Source organism: Vitis vinifera, chromosome 18, assembly GCF_030704535.1.
Source record: "Vitis vinifera cultivar Pinot Noir 40024 chromosome 18, ASM3070453v1".
NCBI lineage: Eukaryota > Viridiplantae > Streptophyta > Magnoliopsida > Vitales > Vitaceae > Vitis > Vitis vinifera.
The window spans coordinates 24,632,244-24,645,283 of NC_081822.1; the positions used below are offsets into that span (position 1 = coordinate 24,632,244).

General features: G+C 36.0%; 2 protein-coding genes across 2 annotated transcripts in view; one reads left to right on the plus strand and one right to left on the minus strand.

The window, feature by feature from the left end:
* Positions 1–13,040, minus strand: part of LOC100250377 (uncharacterized) — a 32,356-nt gene that overhangs the window by 17,605 nt on the left and 1,711 nt on the right. The window contains exons 2-3 of the mRNA XM_002267200.5: positions 2,928–3,095; positions 1,770–2,004 (exon numbers count right to left, since the gene is read on the minus strand). Of these exons, the coding sequence (XP_002267236.2) occupies positions 1,770–2,004; positions 2,928–3,095 (403 nt within the window). The remainder of the gene's footprint in view (positions 1–1,769; positions 2,005–2,927; positions 3,096–13,040) is intronic.
* On the plus strand, positions 4,909–7,786 carry LOC132253083 (uncharacterized). Its single transcript, XM_059734366.1, has 2 exons — positions 4,909–5,011; positions 5,060–7,786. The coding sequence occupies exon 2, from the start codon at positions 5,481–5,483 to the stop codon at positions 6,756–6,758; it is 1,278 nt and encodes a 425-aa protein (XP_059590349.1). The 5' UTR covers positions 4,909–5,011; positions 5,060–5,480; the 3' UTR covers positions 6,759–7,786.

Consider the following 13,040-nt stretch of genomic DNA (forward strand, 5'->3'; position numbering starts at 1 on the left):
TGAAATGGGCCTTTTATCAATTAGATGTCAAGAATGCATTTCTCATTAACGAATTACAAGAAGAGGTCTTTATGGATGCTCCATCAGGATTTAAGGACATCTTTGGAACCAAAGTGTGCAGATTAAAGAAGTCTGTATATGGTTTGAAGCAGTCTCTTAGGGCACAGTTTGAAAGGTTTACAAGGTTTGTTAAGAATCAAGGCTACAATTAAGGACAAATGGATCATACCTTGTTCATAAGGTATTCTGGAGATGGTCAAGATAGCTATTTTGATCATCTATATGGATGACATCATTCTTACTGGAAGTGACAAAGCTGAGATAGCTAGACCAGAGAGGAACCTTACAGTAGAGTTTAGATTAACGATTTGGGGTCTTTACAGTATTTATTGGGAATGGAAGTTGCTAGATCTAAAAATGGGATCTTTATTGCACAAAGAAAGTATGTTTTAGATCTACTTGAAGAAATAGGAATGAGTAGGTGCAAATCAAGTGATACTCTAATGGAGTAAAATCACAAACTTGGAGAACAAACCAAGGGAGTGTTAGTTGAAGTAGGAAGGTATTAACAGCTTGTAGGGAAGCTAATTTATCTTTCCCACACAAGACTTGACATCAAATTTGTAGTTGGTGTTGTGAGCCAGTTTATGCATTCACCATATGAAAAGCACCTAGAAGTTGTATACCGAATTCTAAGATATCTAAAAAGTACACCAGGAAGAAGACTTTTGTTCAAAAAAGGTAACCAAAGAAATGTGGAGATGTACACAGATGTTGATTGGGCTAGTTCAAATACAAACATAAGATCCACATTGGGTTATTGTAATTTCCTTTAGGGCAATTTTGTTACATGGAAGAGCAAGAAACAAAGCGTTGTAGCTTGGAATAGCATAAAGGCGGAGTTCAATGCTATGGCTGATGGAGTATGTGAGATTTTATGCTTAAAGAGAATTCTTGAAGAACTGAAGTTGAGTTCAGAACCTCCTATGAAGTTCTTTTGTGATAACTAGGTAATAATCAACATTGCAAACAATCCTGTTCAGCATGATTGTACAAAGCACATTGAAATTGATAGGCATTTATCAAAGAAAAGCTTGAAAGTAAAGTTATCTGCATGTTGTTCATCATGACAGAACAACAGATACTCAATGTCTTAACCAAGAGTCTATCTGGGCCTAGGTTCGAAACTCTTGTTAGCAAGTTGGGCATGATGAATATCTATGCACCAACTTAAGGGGGAGTTTGGAATTATTAGGAGTTTGTTGCTATGTTTTTTGGTTATTTGTTTTCAATAAATCTGATCTGTTTACTGTTCAGTTTCAGATATCTAGATGTTCTAATAGTTAGGTCCTAGAGTTGTGCTTGTTAGTCCCTAGATTCTTGGTAGTTAGTTACACAGTTAAGCTGCAGAATTCGCCTATTGATTATTTCCCTGTAAATTTTTAGAATTCGCATGCATATAAAATGCAAATGAATTTCAATCATAATTTGCTTGCCAAATTTTAAGCCTGCAACCACAGCTGAATTTAACATGTTCCTAATTTCTATCTCCATAACAATATCCAGTTACTCAATAGAAAAGGAGTAAAAATCAATCAATTCTAATAATACATAAAGTAATTCCAATAGTTGTTCTAATATATTAATGAACATATGTATGTGACCCTACTAACAACAATCACTAAAAGCCACATATTAAAATCAGATAATAATTTAGAGCTGTAATATAACTGATCATAAAACTTAAACCATGGCAAGGTGTCACTTACGCAAACTCAAATCCGAGCATGGATCACAATTATATTGTGCTATGTAGTGCTTAAGGGTGTAAAAAGACCATCTGCCGAACTCTGGCATAGGCATAACAATTTGCACTTCTTCAGATATCAATTGCTTGAAATCTTTATCAGGAGAAGCGATAACCACTCGATATCCTCTTTGTAAAACTTGACCTACAAGTGTAGCGACAACATCATCTGCTTCACAGCCTTCAATTTTTAGAACCTGCATTACTTTTTTCTCTCAATCATAAAGTCAATGAAACTCAATAAAAAGTGAACTTATTAAGAACTCAATATCTATAATCCCTTTCAGTAGAAAAGGATATAAAGAATGTTGTGCCAGAAAGACTGACCATGGTAACATAGGAAATGTGACCCAATGTTTCTGCTATGCTTACGGTTGCTCAACACTCACTATCCAGGAAGGACATAAACCGTACACTAGAACTCATTCCCTAATTTTCTTTTCTAAGTACAGAAAATATAAGTACACCAAGGTGAAAATGCCTCATTTGACTAATAGAGAAGATGTAAGTACAATCTTTCTTCATTTAGAGGAACAGAAAATGCCCTCATATTTCATTAATTAATTTCAGTTGTAGAATTATTAAAATGTAAAATTAGTAATATAGACTGAGGACTTTATCTTTTTATTGACATAAGTAATCTCTTACAGTGTAAGTATTAAAAACAGCATGTAGTTCCTTGGCTTAAGGAAAAAAAAATATAAATTCCAAATCCAGATTATTGACTCTTTCTGCATGATAGCTTCCATGTTTATTTGTTAGTTTTGCATATTCAGTTTCAATTTGAATATGATAACATATTTAAGATTCCATGCTTACTGGAATTTGTTAGTAATCAATTCCTTTTTGTCAGTTCACTGCATGTACTAAAAGATACATATTTATATCTAGACATGTTTTCAAACACCAGCTAGTGGATTCATATTTGTTTTTTCCTGTTAATTGGTTCTCAAAATTTACAGATTTGGTTCACTTGTACATGATTTTTGTAGTGAATTCTAATTATTGGTAATTTTTTTTCTTAATCCAAAAGCATATATGTGCAAAAGTGAAAACATGACTATTATCAATTAAAATAAAGGAAGAACCACATGAATAATGAGCAAGCAGGTTCACCCACTGGCACATTGCATTTCCTGAGGACGTCTCTGACAACTTGACGTGACCTTCCAGCAGAAACTGATGAAAATCTTTGTGAAGGTAATTGCTTTGAGAATTTCCTCCTATGAGCTTTATATGAAGGTAATAACTTTTGGCGATACTCGTTACATCTTTCTCCATCAATAACCTGCGCCCAGCATTTCAGTCCAAAAATAAACAAAAGCATAAGTCTTCATCGAAATCAAAAACAGAACCAATTCAGTACATGAAAAGACAGATGCAGCAACTTCAACCACATTAAGAAGCTGGAAAAGAAAAAATCACCTCAGAAATAAATAGTTTGATCTGAATCTTATGACAACATGACAGTTTTATCCCTACTGAATAAATATGAATACAAGCATTACTGTTTAGAAGGCAGACACATAGTTATTTGTGCGTGTATGTTTCAAATCTGTCTTATTTTAAGTGGGATACAGAGGATTCTATACTCATGTCATGGATTTTTTTATCTGTATAATAGGCCACCCAGCTCATTATTTTTAAGGGGGGGGAGGTTGGTTGAGTTCCCCTGAATTTAGTGAGATCTCCAGCTGGGCCTTCTTTGTGGAGTGCTTGGGATCCTTTCGGTCTTTGATTCTCCTGTGGTCCTGGAGCCAGTGACATTTGTTGACACCTGCCAACCTTGAGCATGCTCAGTCAATATTCCCTTTAGAAGGGAAGAGTCTGTCTTCTAAGGGAGCGAAAAAACAAAATACAATTGTGGAATCTGTAAATGAGCAGGTGTGGCGATGGATGGTTTTGAAGAAGAAATAACTGGATTTGGAGATGAAAATGTAAGCAAGGTGGATACAAGGTTCTGGCTGTTCGGTTAAGAACAGGAGCAGGGGGAATACATGCACTGGATGGCAATTGTGCAAGCTGGAGTTTTTGGCTACTTACGATAACAAGGGTAGAAGAGTCAGCAGTGTGAAGGATTGATCTCTTATTAAAGTGGACTAATGCAGCTCAGAAATATTATCTGACATGTCAGAGGGCTAAATGACTTGGAAAAATGTGAAAACTGTTAAATCCTTTTTAAAGGATCATAAGGCTGACCTGGTTTGCCTCAAAGAATTTAAACTGGAGTCAATGTCTCTGAAAGCGGTGAGGATTGTGGAGGTAAGTCAGTTTCTGGAATAACAAGCTGTTAATGCTCAGTACAGGGCTGGTGGCTTGATAATGTTTTGGGACAATTGTGTTGTAGAATAGTTAGAAATGGAGGAGGGTTCCTTCAAATTGTCATGTCAGTTTATAAACTGTGAGGATTTTCCAACTTTCTGTAATTTGTTTCTTTTATAACAACAAAAGAAAGGTCCATTATCCCACAAATTACTTCTTAATAAATTAAGAAATCATATGTAAGAACAGAATTTCATGACCCATTGCCTTCATATGAATTCTTTTGAGGTGTACAGTCCAGAGGTTAGGCCCAAGCATAGAGACTTCTAGAACAAGTAGGGTGCAGTCAGAAGACCATCGGAAGACCCATGGCATATTGATAGAGAATTTAATTTGATTCCTTTCCCTTGAGAGCATCGTTTTTGCCTCAGGACTTCAACAATGAGGGGGTGGGTTTTGGTAGTTTGGTGGGTCTTCCATGGGTGGAAAGGTCTTTTACATAGTGTGGTGGTCAAGACAGTTAATCATTGTCACATCTAGATCATTCTTAGTTTCCCCAGATAGGAAGGAGCATTTAGCATTTCCCTAGTGTTTCTCAAAATATTGTTCCTAGTCCTAGGCCTATCTCTGATAATTCCCCTACCCTTCTTGATTGTGGGGGGTGATGAGTACTAGTTGTCTTTTCATGTTAAGAACATGTGGTTCAAAGTAGGTAGTATTGGAAAGTTGATGTTTAGCTATTAGTTTAGGGTTCTTTTAGTTTCATCCTGACCAACCCCTGAGGAAGATTTAAAAAGGTGGAATAGAGAAGTGTTTGGTAATATGGTCATCAACAAGCCTTGTTGATGGGGAAAAGCCTTTTAAAGTTTATTCAAGGAAGAAAGGGAAGACCTAAGTAAACTTTAAGTAGGATTAATATAATTAGAATTTGAGTCATGATAGGTTATTAAAGTCCTAGTAGAATAGGTTATTAGAGTCTTAGTAGACTAGGTTATTAGAGTCCTAGTAGAATAGGTTATTAGAGTCCTAGTAGACTTTGGATTTCTTAGAGAAGCCTATAAATAGGCTAATCAATGTAAATCAAAGGAAGGAATTTTGATGAATAATATTATACTTTCTTTCATTGCAAGGTTGCAACCCTCAATGGTGAGACTCCATTGATTTTCTTCTAGGTGAGACTCCTAGAAGGCCTTAGTGAGACTCTAAGGTTTTCCATCTTTTCTTCATTGTTTCTTCTTTCTCTCTATTTCTTATCTTATAATTTTCTCTACCATAAAGTTTATTCCTTTTTCCTCTCCTTACACCCTAAAAATAAAACCCTAGCCCACCTACCCTTGAGTGTAGACAACCATCCTAGGGTTGTCCTACATCAATTTTGGCATCAGAGCCAAAATTCTTGGCTTGAAGGCATATGCAATTAAGGAGCGGAGCAACTTATGCAAGTATGAGTTCCAAAAAAACTTCTAGCAATCAAGATGCCGCTACAATACGCTTGGAGGAAATTTCAGCCACACAACAATCCCATCAAGATGCTATAGTACAACTAAATAGCAAACTTGATGAGATCATGAAGTTATTAGAAAAGAGCCAAGAAAAACGACCAATTGAAGAGGAGATCGCAAGTCATCAATTTAGACAATCGCCAAATCGATCACGCGAAGAACAAGACAATTTTATGATGGGGAATCAAAGAAGGGCCAAACTTTTTGAGCTAGATGATGATGTGACAAAAAAGGTACGTCTTGAAGTTGCTGAATTTTATGGAAAACTAAATCCAACAGCTTTTCTTGATTGGATTATGTCAATGGAAGATTACTTTGATTGGTATGCAATGCCCGAAAATAGAAAAGTTCGTTTTGTGAAGGCAAAGTTGAAAGGAGCAGCACGTCTATGGTGGCATAATATCGAGAATCAAGCTCATAGAACTGGCCAACCGCCTATTGACACATGGGACGAGATGAAGTTGAAGATGAAGGAGCACTTTCTTCCAACTGATTATGAACAACTTATGTATACAAAATTGTTTTCCCTTAAACAAGGCACCAAGTCCGTTGAAGAATATACAGAAGAATTCCATGAATTATTGAGCATTCGAAATCAAGTGCGGGAAAGTGATGCTCAACTTGCAGCCCGCTACAAAGCTGGACTTCGAATGGAGATTCAACTTGAGATGATAGCTGCACACACTTATACCGTAGATGACGTTTATCAACTAGCCCTCAAAATAGAAGAAGGCCTCAAATTCTGGGTTTTCAGGCGTCCAAGTTCACAAATTGGGAGCACTTTCTCCAACAGGACAGCAAGCAAACCTTTAAGCACGTCAAACTTCAGAACTCCTAATCATGTGAATGGTGGGGGCAACACTCAACAAACTTCGAATGTGACTTATAAGAATGGTAATAAGGGTAAAAATTCAATGAGTAATGGAGATAGAAAAGTAGATGTGACTCCTTTATGCTTTAAGTGTGGTGGGCATGGTCATTATGCTGTTGTATGCCCAACCAAAAGTTTACACTTTTGTGTTGAAGAACCAGAATCTGAATTGGAAAGTTACCCAAAGGAAGAAGAGACCTACAATGAAGATGAAGTTAGTGAAGAATGTGACTACTATGATGGTATGACGGAAGGATATAGTCTTGTAGTACGACCTTTATTAACCGTTCCAAAAGTAAAAGGAGAAGAAGATTGACGACGTACTAGCATTTTCCAAACACGTATTTCTTGCCAAGGGAGATTATGCACCATGATCATTGATGGAGGTAGCAGTTTGAACATAGCTTCACAAGAACTTGTTGAGAAGCTAAACCTTAAAACAGAGAGACATCCAAATCCATTCAGAGTAGCATGGGTTAATGACACCTCTATCCCGGTAAGTTTTCGTTGTTTAGTAACATTCCTTTTTGGTAAGGACTTTGAAGAGTCTGTATGGTGTGAGGTCTTACCCATTAAAGTAAGTCATATTTTACTTGGAAGACCTTGGCTCTTTGATAGAAAAGTTCAACATGACGGCTATGAAAATACATATGCTCTCATACACAACGGACGTAAGAAGATCCTTCGTCCAATGAAAGAAGTCCCTCCAATTAAGAAGTCGGATGAGAATGCACAACCAAAAAAGGTACTTACTATGTGTCAATTTGAAAATGAGAGCAAGGAAACTAAAGTTATTTTTGCTTTAATGGCTTGGAAAGTGGAAGAATTTAAAGAACAAGATAAGGAATATCCAGCAAACGCACGTAAAATCCTTGATGACTTTTCTGACTTATGGCCTGCAGAGTTACCTAATGAACTCCCTCCTATGCGTGACATACAACATGCCATTGATTTGATTCCCGGTGCATCATTACCAAATTTACCAGCCTACAGAATGAATCCAACAGAGCATGCTGAATTGAAAAGGCAAGTTGATGAATTACTTACTAAAGGCTTTATTCGTGAAAGCCTAAGTCCTTGTGGAGTTCCTGCCCTACTAACACCAAAGAAGGATGGATCATGGCGGATGTGTGTGGATAGTCGTGCAATCAACAAAATCACAATCAAGTATCGATTTCCAATTCCAAGACTTGATGACATGCTAGATATGATGGTTGGATTAGTAATCTTCTCAAAGATTGATCTAAGAAGTGGATATCATCAAATACGTATTAGACCAGGGGATGAATGGAAGACATCTTTCAAAACTAAGGATGGATTGTATGAGTGGTTAGTCATGCCGTTTGGACTAAGCAATGCTCCAAGTACCTTCATGCGGATTATGACGCAGGTATTAAAACCTTTTATTGGACGGTTTGTTGTTGTCTATTTTGATGATATTCTTATCTATAGTCGATCTTGTGAAGATCATGAGGAACACTTGAAGCAAGTAATGCGCACTCTTAGGGCTGAAAAGTTTTACATTAATTTGAAAAAATGTACTTTCATGAGCCCTAGTGTTGTATTTCTTGGCTTTGTTGTGTCTTCTAAGGGTGTCGAAACAGATCCGGAGAAGATCAAAGCTATTGTTGATTGGCCAGTACCAACAAATATCCATGAGGTGCGAAGCTTCCATGGAATGGCTACATTCTATCGACGATTTATTCGAAATTTCAGCTCTATTATGGCCCCAATTACTGAATGCATGAAACCTGGTTTATTTATTTGGACCAAGGCGGCCAACAAGGCATTTGAAGAAATCAAATCCAAGATGGTGAACCCTCCTATCCTACGCCTACCAGACTTTGAGAAAGTATTTGAGGTGGCCTGTGATGCTTCCCATGTGGGAATTGGAGCAGTCCTTAGCCAAGAGGGACATCCTGTGGCTTTCTTTAGTGAGAAGCTCAATGGGGCAAAGAAAAAATACTCCACATATGATCTTGAATTCTATGCAGTAGTGCAAACAATTAGGCATTGGCAACATTATCTCAGTTACAAGGAATTTGTTTTGTATTCAGATCATGAAGCCTTGTGATATCTTAATTCTCAAAAGAAGCTTAACTCTCGACATGCAAAATGGAGTAGTTTTCTTCAACTATTTACCTTTAATTTAAGGCATTGTGCAGGGATTGAAAATAAAGTAGCTGATGCCCTTAGCAGGAAGACCCTTCTCTTAGTAAACATGTCAACCACTACAAATGGATTTGAAGAATTAAAGCATTGCTATGACAATGATGCTGATTTTGGAGATGTTTATTCCTCTCTTTTGAGTGGTTCAAAAGTAACATGTATTGATTTCCAGATTTTAGAAGGGTACTTGTTTTATAAAAATCGTTTATGCTTACCAAGGACTTCTCTACGTGATCATGTCATATGGGAACTTCATGGAGGCGGAATGGGCGGACATTTTGGACGAGATAAGACCATTGCTTTGGTGGAAGATCGCTTCTTTTGGCCTAGTTTAAAGAAGGATGTTTGGAAGGTTATCAAACAATGTCGAGCATGTCAAGTAGGAAAAGGTTCAAAGCAAAATACAGGGTTATATACGCCATTACCAATTCCTTCCAAACCTTAGGAAGACTTGAGCATGGATTTTGTACTTGGATTACCAAGGACACAACGGGGCTTTGATTCTATATTTGTTGTGGTTGATAGATTTTCCAAAATGGCACATTTTATCCCATGTAAGAAGGCTTCGGATGCTTCTTATGTTGCTGCCTTATTCTTTAAAGAAGTAGTTCGATTGCATGGATTACCACAATCCATTGTCTCTGATCGCGATGTCAAGTTTATGAGCTATTTTTGGAAAACCTTGTGGGCCAAGCTAGGTACTCGATTAAAATTTTTAAGTTCTTTCCATCCTCAAACTGATGGACAAACAGAAGTTGTCAATCGCAGTCTTGGTAATCTGTTGAGATGCATTGTGAGAGATCAGTTGAGAAAGTGGGATAATGTCTTACCACAAGCCGAATTTGCTTTCAATAGCTCCACTAATCGTACTACTGGGTACTCACCTTTTGAAGTGGCATATGGGCTAAAACCTAAGCAACCTGTTGATCTTATACCATTACCTACTTCTGTCCGCACCAGCCAAGATGGTGATGCATTTGCACGTCATATACGAGATATACATGAAAAGGTACGAGAAAAAATCAAAATCAGCAATGAGAACTATAAAGAGGCAGCAGATGCACATCGAAGATATATTCAGTTTCAAGAAGGTGATTTAGTGATGGTTCGTTTACGACCAGAAAGATTTCATCCGAGCACATATCAAAAGCTTCAAGCTAAGAAAGCGGGTCCATTTCGGGTACTAAAGCGGTTGGGTGAGAATGCTTATTTGTTAGAGCTCCCTTCAAACTTGCATTTTAGTCCAATATTTAATGTGGAAGATTTACATATCTACCATGGCCATCACAACGATGTAAGTGAAGAGTTGGATCTTCAATTACCACCTACTCTTAGCCCACGTCCTGAGATCGAGTATGTTCTTGATGATCAACTTGTGTCTACTCGACAAGGTGGATACCAAAAATATTTGGTGAAATGGCGAGGCAAACCACATTCCGAGAATACATGGATTACGACAACGGATTTTCAGAAGATTAACCCCGATCTCTATGAATTGTATCAAGCATCTAACTCGTCGGAGCCGAGTTCTTTCAAGCCGGGGAGAATTGATGGGGAAAAGCCTTTTAAAGTTTATTCAAGGAAGAAAGGGAAGACCTAAGTAAACTTTAAGTAGGATTAATATAATTAGAATTTGAGTCATGATAGGTTATTAAAGTCCTAGTAGAATAGGTTATTAGAGTCTTAGTAGACTAGGTTATTAGAGTCTTAGTAGAATAGGTTATTAGAGTCCTAGTAGACTTTGGATTTCTTAGAGAAGTCTATAAATAGGCTAATCAATGTAAATCAAAGGAAGGAATTTTGATGAATAATATTATACTTTCTTTCATTGCAAGGTTGCAACCCTCAATGGTGAGACTCCATTGATTTTCTTCTAGGTGAGACTCCTAGAAGGTCTTAGTGAGACTCTAAGGTTTTCCATCTTTTCTTCATTGTTTCTTCTTTCTCTCTATTTCTTATCTTATAATTTTCTCTACCATAAAGTTTATTCCTTTTTCCTCTCCTTACACCCTAAAAATAAAACCCTAGCCCACCTACCCTTGAGTGTAGACAACCATCCTAGGGTTGTCCTACATCACTTGTGCATTGGATGATATTTGCCAATAGGATACCAAAGAAAAGGAGGCTCTTCAAAAGGAGGTAGCTTCTGGTTCAGCTTGTTTACTAAAGTATTCTCATTGGGCCATTTTGGAAGAGATCTTGTGGAAGCAGAAATCAAGAACTCTATGGATCAGAAAGGAGAATAGAAGCACTAAATTCTTACCACTAGTAGTTTCTAGTAAAGCTTTATTGATTCTTATTATTAGTCACATAGTTGTTAAAAACTTATGATATACAAAACGATACTGTACAACAATACAATATAATTTTTTATGGAAATCAATACATATCGCAATTTGTATCTTATCTTAAATGTATATTATGATATGTGTACAATACGATGATACATACACCTTCTTCAACATTGAATTTAATTCAAAAAAGAGGATGGACCTTCGCAAATAGATGTTTTTTCTGCCATGAGAAGGAAGAGACTATAGACCGTCTTCTTCTTCATTGTACAAAAACAAGGGTCATATGGGATTTGCTCTTTACTTTGTTTAGGGTGTCATGGGTGCTGCCTTCCTCAGTTAGAGATACTCTCCTTAGTTGGCATGGTTCATTCGTGGGCAAAAGGCGCAAAAAGGTATGGAGAGCAGCTCCTCTTTACATATTTTGGACGGTTTGGAAGGTGAGAAATAGATTGGCCTTCAATGATGATGTGTTGTCAATCCAGAGACTCAAATACTTTTTTGTTTTTTCCCTTTGGTCAGAGGCCAAGTTGTTTATAACTGATCGCCCTCTAACTTTAGTTAGTTTTATTGATTGGTTAGCCTCTAGCTAAGGTTGTTTTTTTGCCCAACTAGGTGCTTGTTTATTTGTACTTTTTTGGTCGGTTTGACGATGGGTATATAGGTATTGTATACCTTGAGTTGCTCTTTTGATGCCTCTTTTTAATAGATCTTTTCTTACCTATGAAAAAAAAAAAAAAAACAAAAAACAATGATACATAACCATTTCTCATAATTTTTAGGAAAAAAATTCTTTTTTTTTTATTGTTAAAAGAATTATTGTATTAATTGGTTAAATGTACAAAAATAAATAAATAAATAAAAATTGATCATGTAAGCAAGAGAGAGGTAAAATAATCTTATATAAAAGTTATACTAAGGACCATACAGAAAGTTAAGTAAATTTATTTTTACAATGAATATTGGAGAATTTTCATTTACATAGTTTGAATGTTGACACTAAAAATGATGGCGATAATGAATAAAAATTATATATATATACATTGGATTTATTTTTCAATGGGAAAGGAAAGATGATGACCATGAAAAGTTGGAACTTTAAAAATGAAACATAAAGACATAAATCAACTCATATAAGAACATATGCTTATTAGAGTTTAGGACTAAAAGTCATATCTAAAATTTTCTAAAGTTTTTTTTTTTTTTTTTTGGATTTTGTGATAAGCCTATACATAAACTCATATTTTTTAAAATTGAACTTTTCAAAACACTACCATTTAATGTTTCTATATGGTATGATATAGTTTAACTTTTTAAACCTGACTATATTTCATAAAATTGGTTATAGAATCATAAATTACTCTACACTTCATGCTTCCAATATATAGCCACTGCATATTTTTCTATTTATTTTCACTATATATATATATATATATATATATATATATAAACTTATGATACATAATACAAAAATTAGGAAACAATAGACGATATGTTTTACAAGTTAACAACTATGATCAATAGTAGCTTGTAAAGTTCTACTGATTAAACAACCTTTAAATGGTGATTGAAACACATCCTTGTACTCCTACTATTTAGAAAGCTAGCTCACTCAACCACCAAACTACATCTGCCCACTAAAGTATCCACAGCATGGACCTTCAACCTCAGTGCAACAGAAAACGAGTTCCTGATGGTTGTTCTCATTGTACTCAACACTTGTCATGTCTACAAGATGTTAATTCTTATTGTAGTTACCATTTTCCTGGGGTTTCTGGTTCTTGCGCTTCTTCAGAACAAAAAACCTATTACTTTAGAAAAAGAAGGTATTATAGCAACTAAAACAACACAAGAAATGAGATTAAATCATGATAAAGTAGTTGGTTGAGACCCAACAATAGGCATTAGAACTAATTACATGCGATGACTATTAAAGTAACTTTATTCAAACCCTACTTGGACTCCATTACACTCCAATTTAGAGGATGTACTATATAGAAGCAACTCTTGAACCCTTGACGCTAGTTCTTAGTGAAAAGCACTACTTCTTTTCATCAAGATAAAAATGAAGTCTCTTGTATAAGGAAATTGCTATAAGCTGGCTATAAGACTTTCTGTATCTTGTAGTGCAAAATGTT

What these genes read in the sequence shown, in the direction of transcription:
- LOC132253083 (XM_059734366.1), top strand. Translation starts at nt 5,481, where the DNA reads ATGCAATTAAGGAGCGGAGCAACTTATGCAAGTATGAGTTCCAAAAAA.